The sequence below is a fragment of the Glycine max genome, chromosome 14, assembly GCF_000004515.6.
Source record: "Glycine max cultivar Williams 82 chromosome 14, Glycine_max_v4.0, whole genome shotgun sequence".
NCBI classification, from domain to species: Eukaryota; Viridiplantae; Streptophyta; class Magnoliopsida; order Fabales; family Fabaceae; genus Glycine; species Glycine max.
Genome location: NC_038250.2, coordinates 4815343 through 4835192, shown reverse-complemented (window position 1 = coordinate 4835192; position 19850 = coordinate 4815343). Strand labels below are relative to the sequence as shown.

Sequence of the window (19850 nt, the reverse complement as noted above, 5' to 3'; positions counted from 1 at the left end):
CAAGTATTGGTAGAACATGTATGTTTGGTGAAAGTTACATTATAAAAGCGTGTAGTATATGTTGCTTCCTATCTTCCAAGCCTACTCATAACGGCATTTCTCATGATTAACAAGCTAAACTGAAATTCTTGACTAGCATTTTCTTTATACATGCTTAATTAATGATTCCCTCGTTCACCTGAAGCTATTATCATTATGTTCGTGGTGGCTTAAGTTCAGTTTAATTGTATGTTTGACTAGTCAAAATTGGAATTTGATCAGCGCGAAAAAGGGAATCAGGGTGTATGCGTATGTATGACTTGGAAAGTTTTTAGAGTTTGGAGGGCAATAATTGAGGATTTTGTAAAGGCTTGTTTGAGTTTGGTGTTTGTACCTTTCACCTTTTGCTATATTCCCTGAATCTCAGCCATTGCTTATCACGACCTCTCCCTCCAATTCAACCTTTTTTTAATGTCTTGAGTCTTGTTTAGAAATATAGAATCCTAAGGTGGACCTTGAATTGAGGGGAAAACAGTAAAATTCTCCTCCAATTGTGTGGCAATGACATGATTTTTCATTTTGCTTCCTCAGCGAAAATGCCACTAGCAAAAGGGCCATCCGTTGTTTCTATTTGATATTATTGGATCGAATTATCAAAAGTACTCATACACATCAAATCGAATATAAGTGCACTGTGCAGCCAGCTACAAAAATAAGGATAATTTTGATACATTCTGTCAACTAATTAAAAAATGTTTAAAATGAGTGTTAAATAGTAATTATTATAAAAGTTAAAGATTTTCAATAACATAATAATCTATAATTGAATGAGAATAAATTTTTTTATACCACTATATTCTAATTGGATTTCATAAAAATAAGATAAAAATGCATTTTTTTTCAGGGCAGGAGGATAGGGAGGATGAGTGTGTCTATAACCTTATGGGCACAGTCTAAAAGAAGAAGAAATGATGAACAATATATGCTCGTTATAAACTTTGATATTGTTCTAAAAAAAAACAGTAGTTTACATGGATCATATAAACTTGGACCAATTAGAAGTCAGAAAAAATTAACTACCTACAAAAAACTAGTTTTGCAGATGGCAGTAACTAACTAAGCTATTAATAGAAATATTTAGTCAATACCCTTCAACCTAGAATATGAACATCAAACATTCCAAGCTTGTTATGTATTGTATGAAAGGGAACAAAATAGAGGCATAGTTGATACGCCAGTATCATGAAATTAGCTAGCAAGTGTAGGATGCTTGCTTGAACTTTGTCCCTAACAATGTGCAGAGTCTATTTTGATATGTTTTGTTCTCTCATGGAATATTGAATTTGGGCAGTTGCTTCCTGCACCCCATGGTTCTTTGTTTTGTATGCAGAGTAAGATAGCTGCTAGCATGGGCATGGATACTGCCGTGGAGTCAATGCATCAACTTGGATTTGGGAAACAACTAGTTCCAGAAATGCTTAAGGAGCTTCTAGATGTTAGTCTTCTCTTCTCCGAATAGTTAAAGGAAAAAAAGTGCTAAATGGTTTCATCTGTTTGGTTTACTTTAACCTGTGGGTTGGTTGGTTGCATGGGGTTTCTTCAGGTGTATGGAACTTCAGGATGGCCCTATATTGAAGAGGCCTCTTACAAGCTCCTAATCGAAGCCATACTTAACAAACAACAAGGTTCTGCAGAAGATAAGGTAAACATTTAGCAACTATTAAATGAATATGTTGTGAAAGATTTCAGTTGAATGAATATGATGAAAGTTTCTCTTGGACTGCATGTTAGACACTAAGTTAACCTAGATTCTTACAAATATGTATGGTATTTTTTATGACTCAGACTAATATATACATTATCTGCAGGAAGGTGTTATCAATGAGACATCATCAGCTGGGATATCTGAAGTTGGCTCTTCTGGCCTAGTGGCTGAGGACACTCTAATATTGCATGCTAGTGATGGTTTGGACTCTTCACTTCAAGCCAATGATCAAGAATATGCATCACTTATTAATCTAGAAACTGAATTTTATTCCATCCTCTCTCAGTTCCTCCCATTTGAAAATATATTTAAATTAAATAACCCTTTGGATGACATCCATAAATCTATCTTCATCATTCTTAAGCCTGATTGCAGACTTATTTGTTCGTATTTAATTCATTAAATTGAACTAAGTAATGTACAAGTTAAAGTTTCTTCAACAATTCAAGTCAATAGTTTGGAAGCTGCGATTAAATTGCAAACACAAGATATATTTGCTGCTTAACTGCATCACATTTGAAGAAGTTATGTCTAATTTTCCAAAAGAGTGAAGAAAAACTTACTGACTTTTCTTTTGCTTATGCTAAATCTCTGTGTTTTGTTTCTAGTTGTTAGTCATTCTGTTGTGCAAGCTGATAGAGGAGGACATGAACAATTATAGCGCATTTGTCAAGACTCCAACGATTCAATCTTCCGAAGCATTTGATCATTTTTTATGCCACAAGGGTAAAGGTTACTATGGATTGATTGGTAATGGTAGCCAAGATGATGATGTTGAACTTATCCACTTTCCAGTTGCACCATTACATAGACAAATTGAGAAGATGCTTGGGCAGTATATGGTATGTAAATTCTTGGCCATTAAAAGCACTTGTAATTAAGCCAGGGTGATAGGTAGCAACTTCTTGTTCGTGAGACATTGAAGATGACTCAGTTGACTGATTTTTGTTACGTAGTCTAACATGATATATCCCAAATGATGTTGGAAAGTGTAATTTTATCTTCGGAAATCTACTAAGAATATAAATGCAACAAAAAAAAAAGAAGATAATGAAGACAAAAAAAAAGTAGATGTGAAAAAATAATTTCTATTTAAAATATTATGATTTTCCAATACTAAGAAATTAAATCATAATGTGAAATGAAAGCTGATATTTTAAAATTCAAAAACGGAAAATATACATAACCAAGCACGTAATTGCATGAGGAAAGGCAAAAGGATTATTAATTTTTTTAAATATGTAGCTATTACAAACAAAAGTTGTTTGTGCATGTTTTAACACCTGCTCCAAAAATAGTTAACAAATAGAGTGAATTACAGTAACATTCCTTAATTATTTTAAAATATACATTGACACTTTCGCGTACATCACATTAATCTCTTTAGTTATTAAAAAATATACCCCAACACACTCTTAATTGTTTAAAAAATATTACATAGAACTCGAAAGGAGGTTAGTGTAAATGTTTAAAAAGTTGGAAAATTTGTATAATTTTACAAAATCTCGAGGTTCGTATAATTTACTCAAAAAATAAAACGCTGGCTAAAAAAATTCCCCTTATATAACTTGTAAAGCCTTGTTTTATTGTTCTATTTGGTAGCGTTTAAATTGCAAAGAAATGAGAAACAGAGGACAAAAGTGCAAAGAAGAAAATTTTCGCCATTTGGTAATAAGAAAATAAATATTAAAGATATCAAAAAAGCTAGTGAGTCCCCCGCAACAGAATTTCTACTCTCATAGGCGAAGAAACGCATAAAAATATTATTTTATTCACCTTTACCAAAGTCATCTCTTGCGTCGCATCTGTTCGTTCTGGAAGTGAATTTGTTGTTGTGTTTGTGTTGCTGTGACATGCTTAGATCTAGTGAGATTGTCACCTGCTTCATTTTTTTTTTCAATTTCAATTTGCTTCATGGTTTTTGATATGATATGAGCAATTGCATGTTATGCATTTCATTGATCATATAATTGATTACACGTATGATATAATGGATCATGGTCACACATAATGGCTTGTTTGTACATATAAAATCTATTATTAATGTTTTTGATTTGGTTCTCTAATTAGAGTCTTAAACTCCCCCTGTTATTTTAAGATATTTTCATAGATTTTAGTCATTTGAACTTACTATAAAATTAATTCTTTATAAAAATTTAATTACATTTAAAATTGAAAGTGTATTATGTAGAATTAAACCTAAGTCTTTTCTTACAAACTCACTTTGTGTTTGTGGAGGAAAACCTATTACCAATTAACTTATACATAATTGTTTTTTTTCTTCTTAAAAAACACACATAGTCCATTATTTGTTACCATAATTGATTATGACTTCTGAATGAAAAAAACTGTATTTTATTTGGTTAAAATGGTATTTCTAATAGTAATAATCTAATTTCTTTCTTCTTCCTTTCTTTAAAAAGAAAATAATTTTATTTTTCTCAAACCAAACAATTAACATTTTGACTCCATTTCTTATCTATTTCTTTTATCTTCTCTCCTAAGCTAAATATTTCTGGTACCTATATTTTCTTTTTCTCTTCCAAATACAAACTATTAAAATTAATATAAAGTTTAATTTTATGAATAAATGTATGATATGTAAAAATAATATTTTGAGGAAAATATTAGTGATTAGATCACACATTTAATTAATTTTCTTTTGGTATTGATTGTAAATTTAAATCTATGTATTAATGTCGTGTATATATATATATATATATATATATATATATATATATATATATATATATATATATATATATATATAACAGTCAAATGCCATGTAATAACATGAATTTCTTTTCATTGAAATGTCACTGAAATTAACATAGTAAAAGGTTTTAGTTACAACATGGCAGAACTACATTCGATTCTTTCTTCTAATTTTTTTTTGCCGAAATTAATTAATCAATTATATCTATTTGTATATTATATACAAAATTTTTAATGCAATGTATAAAAATGAAAATTTATTTTCATGACAAGTGAGAACTCTGTAATAAAGAACACAAGTTTTGGAGGTAATATGACGATTTTTTTTGTTTGTATCACCGCTATTTTTTTATTGAAGATAATTATATTCTAATTGGATAATATTATTATCAAAAATAAGATTCTTTCTCTAATTATTTAATTCTGAAGGTTCAAGATTACTCATCTTATTTACAAGTTTTGATACGATGATAAAATTGAAAATCAATATGCACTTGTACCAATCATTTTATTCAAAATAATAATAAAGAAAACAAGGTTGGGATCACGGTTCATTTCATATTTGTTTGAAATTATTTTAGTATCATTTAATTTAAAAGAATAACTTTGTATAAGTCAAAAAATATAACAAGAGATATTTATTATCATAGAAAATATTTTAGTTTGACATTTTAAATCAATATATCTAATAATTAATCATACAAATTTTTTACACTGACAATAAATATCGTTCAAACTCAATTTTCAAAGAAAAAAAATAATTTTAGAATTTAATTTCAAATGTTTTTCAATATTAATATTTCTTATTGAGAATCTATATATATCAAAGTAATATATAAATGAAAATATATTTATAAATCTAATATTTTTAAAAATACATTTTTTATAAATTAATATCCATAAGTATATATATTTTTATAGATCTGTAAATGTTGATATTTGGAAAAATAAAAAAATATTATTAAAAAATTAAAATAGAAAATATAAATTTCAAAGTTAACACTCATGGAAGACAAGAGCTATAACACTAGTAATATTAATAGAAATGTCGGTGATATATCACTTAATATTTTTTCATTATTGAATAAAATGCATACTAATGAATTGGTAAAGATCGAGTCTAATCTAAGTATTATTTCAATAACTAGTATAGAATTTAATTAAAATAAAAATATTTAAAAAAAAAACTAAAATTGCGCTGTAAAAAATCTTACTAGTTACGAAAAATGCGTGTCTTGTCTATCTTCCATGTTGCCAAATTTCAATATAAAGAGATTTTCTTTTTTCTTTTTCACGTAAGAAAAAAAAAAGATTCTATCTAGTCGTTTAATCCGCTTAGGTGTCAAACGCTGATTGGGGTTCGAAACTTGGGCCGCTTTATATTCGTCCTATAAACGGCAGAAAATATCTGCGCGGGTATTTAAAAAAATAAATAAAAATAGCAGATAATTAGTTCCCCTCTGCTGTTACTTCTTCTTCTTCTCCATCGTTTTCTTCAATCCTTCATTCGTTTCAATGGCGCTAAGGTTTCATTTCAATTAGAGGCACCGCACGCTCCAAACGGAACCATGAATCTCTCGTTGGCAGCTCCTTCGTCTTTTCGCGGGAATCTCCTCGTTCCCCTGTCGCGCTGCACCTCTTGCTTGGAACTTGATCTCCGTATTCAGCACTCCGAAGGTTTTCGCCATTTGCGTCCTCGTTGGAGTTCGTTCAAGCTGATTCGGAATCCGAGGTAGGTGTTTTTTTTCTTCTTCTTTGAAGTGGAATTCGTTTCGTTTTCCGTTTGTTACTGATTTGGCTTCAAATGCTGATGCGGTTTTGAACTGGAATGGATCGAGCAGGAGGAGAGTGATTGCTTGTAGTGTTACTGAGCCACATAATGGTAGCGACGAGAAGGTACTTTCTTCAGGAATCAGCTTGCTCTCTCTTTAACTGACATTAAGCTTCACAAGTTGGAGTTTGATATGATGAAGACTTTTGACTTGAGTTGAACCTTGCAAAATTGTTCGAAATTCCTTGCATGATAATATTTTGCAAGCTTCCAAGAGACGAAGTAAAATTAAATAAAGAATTAATGCCTTTTGGTCCTAGAGTCAAGGAGCTTGGTTTTCTTCGTACAAGATTAATAGGTTTGAGTCTTGTGAATGGAAAAAATATGGACTAGGGAGCTTTGAGGGGTTCTGACCAAAAATCAAATCAAATGAATAAAATTTCTTGCCTTAAAAAACAATTGTTATGTTGAAATCGTCATCAAGCGGGGGTCAAAAAGGCAAAAGTTGTCAGTTGGAATGTGGATGTTTCAGCAAATTAAAATTAAACTCAATCTTAATAGGTTATGTTTTAGTTATCAAGATAAAAATATTTTTTTTGTTTTATTGTTTGCACTTTGCACTCAAACACAATGTAGACCTTTCTTTACTCTTCATACTTTACCCTTGACAATTTGCAACTTTTTTAATTTACCTAGGAGAAAGAAGCAGATAAAAATGGAGAAACACTACCTTTGGAAGATTCCTCTGAGCAAAGTATCCCTCCACCTGTAGATGCAGAACAAATAAATGAGTTTAGTGATGAAAATAAAGGTCAAAGTGATGTGCAGGTGATGTCTGGCTTAGTTAGCTTCAATTTTAAATTTGATCAGATATAAATATGTTGCCAAAGTTTGTTCAATATATATTTTTCTGTCATTGTTTAATATCCTATATTCATATGGAACATTGCTAAACAGGTTGTTACTCATGGACATAATGCACTCAAGAAGTTATCTTATGAAATTTATTTCATTATCTTATTTACTCATAATGTGTACAAGAGCATTTTTTTAAGTTACAATCAAGTGTCCTTGATAAGTCCATGTCTTTGCAATTTGTCAAAAACCAAATCCTTAAAATCAGACCTAGTTTTGCTAGTCTGAATTCATCAATTGTTGTTTGCCACTATAATCTCCTTAATAAATAATTATAACTATTCCTTCATGGACTCAATTTTAGTTTGAGTATACAAAAGGATAAAAAATTGAAAAAAGACGAAATTGTGTCATTTGGAGTTGGGAACATTATGTGATAGTTTTCTTATCTCTTATTCTTTGAGCAGAATATGGATGATAGCAATGAAGTTGCCAGTGGATCACCTCTGCCAGGTGTGAAGGTGATTACTTTTTATTCAGTATTTCCTACTTTAAAAGAGGCATTCTCCTTTTTTAATTCTTCTGTGTTTCTTTTCTTTCTGTTCTGAACAGCCTCAGAAACTGGATGAAGCAATAAAAATTCCCAAGGAAACAATTGAAATTCTTAAGAACCAAGTTTTTGGGTTTGACACTTTTTTCGTAACTAGCCAAGATCCTTACGAGGTGTGAGCCTATCTTTCCTATATGTTTATTTTTGCATATGCACAGAGGTCTTGTTGTATGAAGATTGGGTCTTTCTTTTCTGCCAGGGTGGAGTGCTGTTCAAAGGAAACTTGCGAGGGCAAGCTGCTAAAAGTTATGATAAAATATCGAAGAGATTGAAAGTATGTAATATTTTCTGTTTCTTTGTTTAAGTGGTTTTGTGATGGATTCCAGTTTAAATCAACGTCTGAAGTCTGAACTATATTTATGCATGATTATTATTATAGGATAAATTTGGAGATGAATACAAGCTTTTCCTTTTAGTAAATCCAGAGGATAATATGCCAGTGGCTGTTGTGGTTCCAAGAACAACCTTACAACCAGAGACAACTGGTGCTTGTTTAGCTCCTGCAACATTGTGGATCAAAAAGTGTTCTTTCAATAGTAAAGCTTATGATGTTACTTATATTTGCAGCTGTACCTGAGTGGTTTGCTGCTGGATCTTTTGGACTGGTTACAGTTTTTACCTTACTTCTTCGAAATGTTCCTTCTTTGCAATCCGATTTATTGTAAGCTGTTTTCTTATGCCTTAAGTTGTCATTTCATACTGTGTTATCTCTTAGGGAAGAGTGTAGTATCACACAACACTGTCTCATGTACTTTCATTTTCTATACTGATTCAGTTGTGTTTACTCCTTCGCTTGAGTAATAAGTTCAGGACAGTTTCACAAATACATTGTTTGGGTACATAAATGTTGATCTTCCGGGCTGTATGATTCTTAAAAAGGATGGTCTCATATAATACTTTAATTATTGATGAGTTCTTGTCTGCCTTTCACAGGAATAAATCTGTATTTCTTGTTGTCATTTCCCTGGTCGACTGATTGTTTCATATCATAGATGCTTCAATTTGTTATGCACTTATAATCATAAAGTGAAATTTAGAGGTCATTTGGTTTAAATAAAAGGATTTTTGTTTTCACTTTTAATTACAAAAATGTCACATTGTTTTCCCCTTTGTTTCTTGTTTTCAAAAGTTCGTTTCTTGTTTTAAAATACTTCAACTATTCATAAATTCTTGTCCGGACTTCATAGGAATAAATCATTAGTTCTTGTTGTCATTTCCCTGATTGACTGTTTGTTTCATATAATAGTCGCTTCAATTTGGTATACACTTAAAATCATAAAATAAAATTTAGAGATCATTTGGTTTAATAGAAAGTTTTTTTTTTTTTTCACTTTTGATTACAAATATCTTTCCTTGTTTTCCACTTTGTTACTTATTTTTTGTACAAACTTTTGAAAATAAGAACGGTGAAAATTAGGAGACATTTTTGTAATTGAAAGTGAAAAAAAAAAGAAACTAAACATTTTTCAAACCAAATGACACTTAAAGTTTTGTGCACATATATTTTAAGTGCTAATTACTTCATAATTTTGGATTGGTGTGTAGGCTTAAGCCTTTGATTACCATTTAAAGATGTATAGAATAACTATTCTACAAATGAGAAGATTTTTGTTAGTTTGCTTCATATTTTGATGTTTCACCAATTAATATTATTAATGTTCCAGATCAACTTTTGACAATCTGAACTTGTTAAAGGATGGCCTACCCGGAGCCCTTGTTACTGCACTTATTCTGGGGGTACATGAACTTGGTCACTTCTTAGCTGCCAAAGACACTGGAGTTAAACTTGGGGTCCCGTACTTTGTTCCTAGCTGGCAGGTTGTATGATAAAATTCTTTATCTTCTATTACAATTTTTTAATAAAAGATATTTCTTCAATTAAATAACATAATAATTGAGGGTATCATGTTTTCCATCTAGTATGCATTACATAAATCATTCAGAGAATGTATACTTGCATAGAGCTTTAGTTCATTGTTTATGTTTGATTAATTATTTATCTTTGCTGATCCATGACAATTGGAAATATTCCATCTGTGTTTGTCTTGCACAATATAACATTAAATTGCTCTAGACCTTTAGTACATTGTCATTTGGGAATTGCTTGTGTTGCTTTCCTACAGAGTCAAGTCTTGGCTTCTGAATTGCATGACTATAATCCAAAAAATGGCAATCATTTTAATTCTCCTAGATTAGGTAATATTGTGGTACTTTAGGAATGTTGTTATGCCTTTTCTGTGTGTTTTTCTTACTATCTAATTTAATATGGTATGGTTTGGTGTCAAGAGTCAAATGGACAAATTGGTGATATGTAAAATTTGGATATTGGCCAATGGCCAATTTTCCTCTTGTTGATATGTAGAATTTCTAACATCTTAAATTCTAAATACAAGAAACAAAAATTCTGATGAGTAATTTGGTGGCAGATAGGCTCTTTTGGTGCCATTACAAGGATAAGAAATATAGTACCCAATCGCGAAGATCTGCTCAAGGTTGCAGCTGCTGGACCAATAGCTGGCTATGCCTTGGGTCTTTTGCTTCTGCTTCTAGGTTTTATCTTGCCTCCCAGTGATGGTATTGGTGTTGTTGTTGATGCTTCTGTGTTTCACGAGTCGTTTCTTGCTGGCGGTATTGGTAAGCTACTAAGCTATACACTTTAGTAAGCGTAAAGAAATTAGGATAGAATTGTGCCTGCATTCTTTTACAAGTTTTATTAAAAAAATTTCAAATGAGCATTTATTTGTTGTTATTATTACATAAACAAATTAAATCCCATGACTGCCGAGTATATCACTAATTATTTTTATTTGCTGCTTCATTGATTTAGAAAACCAAAATGTAGTGACAATTTTTATTTACTATTTAGCAAAGCTGCTTCTTGGTAACGTTCTCAAGGAAGGAACTGCAATTTCTATCAACCCTCTTGTGATTTGGGCTTGGGCAGGACTCCTCATCAATGCCATCAACAGCATTCCTGCAGGAGAGCTTGATGGAGGGAGAATTTCGTTTGCCCTATGGGGAAGAAAGGTATAACAGTAATATTTTTTAAAAAGAAAACTTTTACGAGTGAAACTTGATTTGTCAGTATATTATGATCTTAATAATATTTGACTAATTGCACAATTGCCTTCCTTTGTTTCCTTTTATGTGAAGATACTGACTTAAGTCTATTTCGCAGGCTTCATTACGCTTCACAGGGGTTTCAATTGCGTTGCTGGGAGTCTCGTCACTGCTTAATGATGTAGCTTTCTATTGGGTAGTTCTGATATTCTTCTTGCAAAGAGGTCCAATTGCTCCTCTTTCTGAGGAAATAACTGATCCTGGTGAGAAATATGTTGCTATTGGAGTAACAGTTTTACTCCTAGGTTTGTTGGTATGCTTGCCATATCCTTTCCCATTTACAGAAGAAACCCTCACAAGTTTCTAGAAATAATGGCCACATAAACTCTGGCAGCATTGATTTAGACTGCTAGTACATGAAATTTTGAGAACTGAGAGTAAACAGGTAGGATTTTCAGTGAATCAAACAGTCAACGTTGGCTCATACGCTAGGTGAATAATCAAACGTCAAAATATTGAGGCTGAAACGCCCTAGTTTTGTTATTCATGATTCATTAACAATGAAATTTTTTTTAAGGGTTAAGTATGTTTGAATAATTATTTTTTTAGTCTTTTAAAAAATAATTTATTTTTATTAGTTTCTTAAATTTTTTAAAAGTTACTTTTATTTTATCTTGTTTTTTTAATGTTGTTATAATTGATTTTTTACTATCAAACATTTTTTATAAATTTAATTTCTTTAAAAATGATTCGGTTTAAAATCACTAAAATATGTACAAAAAAAAAAACCATGACAATTCCACATTCTTGTTTTTAGAATGAATATCCAACGTCCAACACTGATAATAGAACAAATGTTGAAAAAGTGGATTATTATATTTTATCACGCGATCAAAAAGGACTTTTAAATACTTAAATATGGCTATCTTGTGAAAGTATGGTTTAATAACAAGTGAATTCATTTATACTACAATATGTCTATTTTAGATTATTCTTTATTACTTAATTTAAACTAATGCTTGAATATAATAGGACTCAGATAGATTTAGAAATGATATATTCAAGATCAATTTGTTATTGGAATCATGAAGAGCTTGTCTTATCTAGAAAGATTTACACTCCAACTATTTCAAGACAATGAAAAATGAGTGAAAAGTGATCAAGCCAAGAATTGAAAAGTGAACCAAAAGGATATAATTTTGAGAAAAAAAACATTAAGTTAAGAGAGTTTATTCTTTGTCTAGAAAAAACTATATTTTAAAATTAAGTTTTTTGTTGTAAACAAGTATGAGTGTTGGATTCTCTAATTCCATTTTCAAATAGTTTTAGAAGGTGAAGAGTCAATGACTTAACGAAAATAATACTTAGATGTCTTAAATTTAGGAGGAATTTGAAGAATACTAGTAAGTCAGAAATGACAAGATAAAATAGTGACTGTAATTAGTTTTGATTAGTGAAATTTTTTACAAATTTGTGAAGAAAAACGGAACATAATTTAAATTGATTAAATCAGTATAAAATTAAGTATTTCTACTATTCTCTTTCAACTTGCCATAGTATTTTAAAGACATAATATTGATAGATCTTTGCACACAAGTTTTTCATTAAAAACTACTATTTTTAAATCACTCGAGACAGTCTTTTGCTATTTTTGAAAAATATACTTGTCATTAGACGATAGTCTTTGTGAACTATATATTGACTTCAAATCACCTCTATTGCAAAAAGATTCAAAAGCTAATTTAACACACTATTCAACCTTTTTTTTTAGTGTGATTTATTGTATTTTGATGTTTTTTTTTAAAACTATCATAATATGTAAAAAAAAAAAGGGCCACCAAACCATATGAATCAAATGTTTTTGGTAGTTTAAAATCATTAGAAATAATTTTTAAAAAATCAATTAGAAAATCAATTTTGACGGTTAAAAATTGTTATAAATTGTGAAATTATGAACACATCGAATAAAGGGAGTTTAAAAATATTTTTTCAAAAATTTGAGGAATTAGTAAAAATAATTTTTTAAGGACCAAATAAATAATTATCCAAATTTAAAAGAATAAAAATATATTTAGGACTTAATTTAATTTTAAGTTCCGGTTTCTCACATTGGATAATGGTGGAAATTGAAATGATTACTTGGAATTTGGAAGCAAAAAATGTCTCATGTTATTTGTAAGTTTAAGAGTTTTAGGCGTTCAAGGCATGCTTAATAAAAAAAATAATAGATAAGTTAGCTCAAAGTTGGAAATTGTTACTTCCTTCATTTCATAATAATGGTCACTATTTTATTATAATTGTGATGTAAGAAAAAAAATTATTTTAAATTAATTTTTATTTTATTTTTCCAATATAACATTAATTATATTTATTTAATAAATGTTAAACAATGCTCAAAGTGCATTGCTTAAGGAACTAACTTAAAGTATAAATATTTTTATTGGGAGGTGAAAAAATTGTAACATTAATTAAATTTATTTTATCCATTTATTTATTGATTTTTCTTAATTTGTGTAAAATAGTATAGGACGAGAATCATAAACAAGCACAGGGTTACTATAGCTTATTAAATTATAAATATTTATAAATTTATTTATTTAAATGATTGATAAATGTAAAATAAAAGAAAAATTCTATGGTATTTTTATATAAAATAATTTTAATTTATGGATAAGAGATCAATTATTTTAATTATATTTTTTTAGTTTCAATTATCTAACTTTTTCATATATCTTAATATTTTATTTTAAAATATTCTAAGATATTTAATTTGATTTAGTTGCAATGCGTTCCAATTTCCAAGCTATGGTCTTGGTCTTGGTCTTGATCTGCAGTGTACTACACTAGTCATACAAATGATAATGTTATTAGCATTGTCACAATTGATAACTAAAAACTGCAAAAAAATAATGAACACTGAGCAGAGCATAATACAATGGATTATATGTATAAACCGATTATGTCTTAGAAATCACAACTCTTAGAAGATTGATAGGCAGAGCCAATGGAAGCTCCGAGAATCCAACAACACCGAATATGGCCATAGCCCTGTTCTGATCAATATTTAAAAATACAGAAATAATAAACCATTGAGATTCAATTAAATTTAAAGATGAAGATTGATTCTGTTAAATATATAAGGGCATATTGAAACAACGATAAAAGTTTAAGTATTAATAGAGATAGAATGAAAATTAAGAGAGTTTATTCGCTAAAAGGTAAAAGTTTAAGGTGTTTAAATGCTCTTTTCCCTTTTTTTTATAACACACTTAACATTGTTACTGATGGCATGATTAATGTACTCCTTATAATGATTTAGGAATTTTTGGTGATTTATGCCTATTCGTTCTCCATTCCACGAAAACTTGCAGGGATGTTACATCATTCCATCGATTTAGTTTCTCACATTGGCATTGATTTAGGTAAAAGTTATTATATTTTTTGACAAATATTTACATTTATTTTTACAGTTAAATAAAAATTTAATTTAAAAGTATAAAAATATACATATATATATATATATATATATATATTAAACTATTATATATTCTATTTATATTAGATAAAAAAGAAACAAAATTTACCATCTTTAATAGACATTTATGTGCATTTTTACGGTTAAATAAATAAAGAACTCAAACTTTTTGTTTATCTCTCACGGTTGTACAACTTATTAATGACAACTCTTGCTTTAAAATTAACATAATTGACTATGATTGCATCGGGCTTCACTTTAATTCCCTCCTTAAAACGACTTGCAGTCAATTGTTTTACAAAAGATCTACTAATTTTTTTAGTCTTATTAGATATTCCGTGCTTCCACCCCAATCCCACATCATTTGTGCTCTATGCAAAATAATGGCTCTAACTTTAGTCATGTTTCTTCTCAGCCTTGTTTCACAAACCATGGTGTCCATGATGCCAGGAACAGTTGGTCACGCTTTGAGTGCAGAGAGTGATAAGGTGGCTTTACTTGCTCTGAAGCAAAAGCTTACCAATGGAGTGTTTGATGCTCTTCCATCATGGAACGAGTCTTTGCATTTGTGTGAGTGGCAGGGTGTTACATGCGGCCACCGCCACATGAGAGTGACTGTATTGCACTTGGAAAATCAAAACTGGGGTGGTACTCTTGGACCATCCTTGGCAAATCTAACCTTCCTCAGAAAGCTCATTCTTTCCAACATCGACTTGCATGCCCAAATTCCTACGCAAATTGGTCGACTAAAGATGTTGCAGGTTCTTGACTTGAGCCACAACAATCTCCACGGTCATATTCCTATACACCTTACTAACTGCTCTAAACTTGAGGTAATTAACTTGTTGTACAATAAACTCACCGGAAAACTTCCCTCGTGGTTCGGAACTGGATCCATCACAAAGCTTAGGAAGTTGCTTCTCGGTGCCAATGATCTAGTTGGTACTATAACACCTTCCTTGGGGAATCTTTCATCCCTCCAAAATATTACACTTGCACGAAATCATTTGGAAGGAACTATACCTCATGCTTTGGGTCGGTTATCAAATTTGAAAGAGTTGAATCTTGGTTTAAATCATTTGTCGGGAGTAGTCCCTGATTCCCTTTACAACCTTTCCAATATTCAAATTTTTGTTCTCGGCGAAAACCAGTTATGTGGTACTCTTCCATCAAATATGCAACTTGCTTTTCCAAATCTTCGATATTTCTTGGTTGGAGGTAACAACTTCAATGGAAGTTTCCCGTCTTCAATATCCAACATCACCGGATTGCTCAAGTTTGATATCTCCTCAAACGGTTTTAGCGGATCAATTCCTCCCACTTTGGGAAGCTTAAACAAACTTAAGAGGTTTCACATTGCTTATAATAGTTTTGGAAGTGGGAGAGCTCAGGATTTGGATTTCCTTTCTTCATTAACCAATTGTACTCGATTGAACATTCTTATTTTGGAGGGCAATCAATTTGGTGGTGTGTTGCCAGATCTTATTGGAAATTTTTCTGCCAATCTCACTTTGCTTGATATGGGAAAAAATCAAATATCTGGAATGATACCTGAAGGAATTGGAAAGCTAATCGGTTTAACTGAGTTCATTATGGGAGATAATTACCTAGAGGGAACTATTCCAGGTTCAATTGGAAATCTTAAAAATCTAGTAAGATTCGTCCTGCAAGGAAACAATTTGTCTGGTAATATTCCTACAGCCATTGGCAATCTTACTATGTTGTCTGAACTTTATCTGCACACCAATAATCTCGAAGGAAGCATTCCATTAAGCCTCAAATACTGCACCCGCATGCAGTCATTTGGTGTTGCTGACAACAACTTGAGTGGTGATATCCCTAATCAAACATTTGGCAATCTAGAAGGCTTGATAAATCTTGACTTATCCTACAACTCTTTCACTGGTTCCATTCCTTTAGAGTTTGGAAACTTGAAGCACCTTTCCATATTATATTTAAATGAAAACAAGTTGTCTGGTGAAATTCCCCCAGAACTTGGCACTTGTTCCATGTTAACAGAGCTCGTACTGGAGAGAAACTACTTCCATGGAAGCATACCTTCGTTCTTGGGCTCTTTAAGATCCCTCGAAATCCTAGACCTTTCTAACAATGACCTGTCGAGCACAATCCCTGGTGAACTACAAAATCTGACTTTTTTGAATACTTTGAACTTGTCTTTTAACCATCTTTATGGTGAAGTTCCTATAGGAGGTGTCTTTAATAACTTAACAGCAGTTTCACTCATTGGAAATAAGGATCTCTGTGGGGGGATACCTCAACTGAAGCTCCCAACTTGCTCTAGGTTGCCGTCAAAGAAACACAAGTGGTCTATTAGAAAGAAACTCATCCTCATCATTGTAATTGGAGTTGGAGGGGGTTTGGTTAGTTTCATAGCATGTATCAGCATCTATTTGTTCAGAAAAAAGCCCAAAACATTATCATCTCTATTGTCTCTGGAAAATGGGCGCGTGAAGGTTTCTTATGGAGAGCTGCATGAAGCAACCAATGGATTTTCTTCATCCAATTTGGTAGGGACAGGATGCTGTGGTTCTGTATATAGAGGATCTCTTCTCCATTTCAAAGGACCAATTGCCGTGAAGGTGTTGAATCTTGAAACAGGTGGGGCATCAAAGAGTTTCGCAGCTGAATGCAAGGCTCTAGGAAAGATCATGCACCGGAATCTTCTCAATGTCCTGACTTGTTGTTCAAGTATTGACTATAATGGGAATGATTTCAAGGCTATTGTTTTTGAGTTCATGGCTAATGGGAGTCTAGAAAATTTGCTGCGTAGCAACGAAGAGCTCGAGTCTAGAAATTTCAATATCAACCTTCAACTTATGCTAAATATTGCTCTTGATGTTGCTAATGCATTGGATTATCTTCATCATGGTTCCGAGCAGGCCGTAGTTCACTGTGATATTAAGCCAAGCAACATTCTTCTTGACGATGACTTTGTTGCCCACTTGGGAGATTTTGGGTTAGCAAGGCTCCTTAATGTGGTCACGGGACATTCCAGCAGAGATCAGGTTAGTTCGTCTGCAATTAAAGGAACCATTGGATATGTCCCCCCAGGTAAAGTGTTTTCTATCCTTTAAATTGTTTTACCTTTGGTTTTGAATTACCTAGTGGCAACAACAGCATAAGTTATCTTGTTGATTTCGTGTTTTATTAGAGATAAATTATGGTCATTTAGACTAGAAAGGATCATTGTTATGATAGTTTATTGTTGACTACTCTCAAATTGTACAAAGCCATAGTCTTTTTAGCCTACACTTTGAACCTTCATCTTAACAACTGCCCCACAGTGTCAACTAATTAAAAATTACACTAAAAAAGACTTCTAAAGTAAAATTTAGAAAACTCAACAATCTTCTTGTATATATAATAATCTTTGATTAAATGGCCATGTACAATTTATTTTACATATATTAATATAGTTTAATGAAATTCTAAAACAATTTGTTTATAATCAATATGTGGTTGTATTTAAAGTATCCTTAATTTTTTGTGTAAATTGTTGTTGTTGGAGCAGAGTACGGAGCAGGTGTGGGAGTATCACCAAAAGGAGATATCTACAGCTACGGAATCCTTCTGTTGGAGATGCTGACAGGAATGAGACCAACAGATAACAAGTTTGGTGAGAGTCTAAGCCTACACAAATTCTGTCAGATGGCAATTCCAGAAGGAATAACTGAGATAGTAGATTCACGTTTGCTTGTGCCAACAACTACTGAAGAGGGAACAAGGGTCAGGGTCATGGAAAGAAACATTAGGGAGTGTCTGGTGTCCTTTGCTAGGATTGGACTTACATGTTCTGCAGAATTGCCCGTTCAGCGAATAAGCATAAAAGATGTGATAGTGGAATTGCACCTCATCAAAAAGAAGCTGGCTCGCTAGGTATCATCTTTGTCAATAAGAAATTAACTGGGTTTGCCTGTAAGCTGGATAACTCTTGCATTCATCACTTTGTTTTTTCTTTTTTACATGTTACTATCCTTTGAACTCCTTCAATTCCTACTTGTGATGTTAACAGTCTTTGTAGACTACCACATGAACCTATCTATATTGAATGTAAGTGGTGAGTAAATAATTTAACCATATTGCATAATGTTAACATATGTGTGTCCTCACAATTTAATTGGAATAGTATACTACATATTAAAATACTAGTTGTTGTACACCAATATAGTATATAGTATATATACTACACAGTCGCAAACTCAGCAACTCAACTTAGACATGATGTGTTTTTGAATTGGTGGGGAATTGATGTCACCATCATTTTAAAAATAACAAATAGTTGCTTTTCGTGGGCAACTCATCATAATTTTATACTTGTTATGGTTTTTTACAATCAAATCAAACACACTAATAATCAATTGTATATTTACACACATAAAAAAAAAAACCTCAAACATGTAAAATAACAAAAACCAAAGATAAAAAGAAATGTGAATGTGATTGATTTTGCGCACCTGTGTAAGCGTTGAGCGGCAGCTTCTCCTTTCCAGGTGAAGGGACGGAGAAAGATGTGATATTTGCCACGTCAGCTCAGTTAAATACTACTATTATATTAGATTAAAGCTTAAATATATTTACGGTTACTTATAATTGAGTGAATTTTATTTTTTTTCCTAATAAAATTTTTCATTATGATTCTGATGATGCTATTAGGATTTTTTTATTTAATAATTAAGACCTTTGATTTTTTAATAAATCCTAAAATATTATCTACAAATCCTATGAGTCAATTATGAGATTATTTTTGGAGTTTAATTATACTTAAAGCTCGTTAGGACTGAATATGGGTTGATAAAAGGATTTTTCTTTTAATGGATGACATGTTTGTTGAAAGTTTAAAAGATGATTTGTGGTGATTTTGTTTGAAGAATTTTAAAAGAGACACCTCATCCATTGGTATTGAAATACCAACAATAGGGACAAAATTTTAAATTTTATTTTATCAAGGATAAAAAAATAAGAATCATAAATAAAATTCAACTATTTATTAAAAACTAAAAATATATTTTGAGTCTAGATTAATGTAGAAAGACCTCATTATAAATTACAGGATGACTTAAATAACTTGTTGGTACCTATAAAATAAAATAAGGATGTTTGGGTTTAGGTGTCTAACTTTTATTTTTTTATTATTTTGAAACCTGAAAAAAAAAATTAAAAAGGTACCAATTGTGAAAATGAGTTGGATGCATAATAATGATTTTTAAATGACTTACTTTATGACACTTTTTAATTAATCGATATTTCCTAATAGTAGATACTTTTTAAAAAATAAAATCTGTCAGGCACAAAATAAAATGATTATAGGTACTAAAACTAAAATAGGCACCAAAAAATTATTTATAGACTAAAAAAATGCTAGCCAAGGTTATATCACAAACTATCATTAAATATTAATTATTTTGGTTCATTATATAATGAATACTTTTCACCATTTTTAATTTCTTTAATTATATGATATGAATATTGATTCGCACTTTTTATGATAACAGATTATAATGATTTTTTTAATAAAAAAATTATAATTATAAAATTTACATACTAAATTTAATCCCTATAATACACGAACTAAAATACTAGTTGTTCAAGAAAATGAAAG

At 31.0% G+C, this 19850-nt stretch overlaps 3 protein-coding genes across 4 annotated transcripts; all 3 read left to right on the top strand.

Moving 5' to 3' along the window:
- Positions 1–124: 124 nt before the first annotated feature.
- Positions 125–3054, top strand: LOC102663889 (uncharacterized). Of its 2 annotated transcripts, XM_006595807.3 has the most exons (4): positions 125–1474; positions 1583–1681; positions 1848–1944; positions 2353–3054. In XM_006595807.3, the coding sequence occupies exons 1-4, from the start codon at positions 1364–1366 to the stop codon at positions 2403–2405; spliced, it is 360 nt and encodes a 119-aa protein (XP_006595870.1). In that variant the 5' UTR covers positions 125–1363; the 3' UTR covers positions 2406–3054. The 2 variants fall into 2 exon arrangements, with proteins under 2 accessions (XP_006595870.1, XP_014622571.1); XM_014767085.2 differs by having other exon boundaries at positions 1848–3054.
- A 2813-nt stretch (positions 3055–5867) lies between these two features.
- On the top strand, positions 5868–11355 carry LOC100816506 (probable zinc metalloprotease EGY2, chloroplastic). Its single transcript, XM_003544055.4, has 12 exons — positions 5868–6191; positions 6301–6355; positions 6927–7058; positions 7553–7606; positions 7698–7808; positions 7895–7969; positions 8075–8180; positions 8263–8356; positions 9360–9513; positions 10122–10329; positions 10562–10722; positions 10874–11355. Exons 1-12 carry the CDS (start codon positions 6028–6030, stop codon positions 11120–11122), a joined length of 1563 nt encoding a protein of 520 aa, XP_003544103.1. The 5' UTR covers positions 5868–6027; the 3' UTR covers positions 11123–11355.
- Positions 11356–14609: 3254 nt separating this feature from the next.
- Positions 14610–18127, top strand: LOC100777490 (probable LRR receptor-like serine/threonine-protein kinase At3g47570). The gene is made up of 2 exons (XM_006596550.3): positions 14610–17302; positions 17763–18127. Exons 1-2 carry the CDS (start codon positions 14614–14616, stop codon positions 18125–18127), a joined length of 3054 nt encoding a protein of 1017 aa, XP_006596613.3. The 5' UTR covers positions 14610–14613.
- The last annotated feature ends 1723 nt before the right edge of the window (positions 18128–19850 follow it).

Bases quoted from the DNA above. Each gene is read 5' to 3' on its own strand.
- LOC102663889 (XM_014767085.2), top strand. From the start codon at position 1,364: ATGCAGAGTAAGATAGCTGCTAGCATGGGCATGGATACTGCCGTGGAG. The intron at 1,475-1,582 runs GTTAGTCTTCTC...GGGTTTCTTCAG, and splicing joins TGCTTAAGGAGCTTCTAGAT to GTGTATGGAACTTCAGGATG. The intron at 1,682-1,847 runs GTAAACATTTAG...CATTATCTGCAG, and splicing joins AAGGTTCTGCAGAAGATAAG to GAAGGTGTTATCAATGAGAC.
- LOC100816506 (XM_003544055.4), top strand. From the start codon at position 6,028: ATGAATCTCTCGTTGGCAGCTCCTTCGTCTTTTCGCGGGAATCTCCTC. The intron at 7,970-8,074 runs GTATGTAATATT...TTATTATTATAG, and splicing joins AAATATCGAAGAGATTGAAA to GATAAATTTGGAGATGAATA. The intron at 8,357-9,359 runs GTAAGCTGTTTT...TTAATGTTCCAG, and splicing joins TCTTTGCAATCCGATTTATT to ATCAACTTTTGACAATCTGA.
- LOC100777490 (XM_006596550.3), top strand. From the start codon at position 14,614: ATGGCTCTAACTTTAGTCATGTTTCTTCTCAGCCTTGTTTCACAAACC. The intron at 17,303-17,762 runs GTAAAGTGTTTT...TTGTTGGAGCAG, and splicing joins CATTGGATATGTCCCCCCAG to AGTACGGAGCAGGTGTGGGA.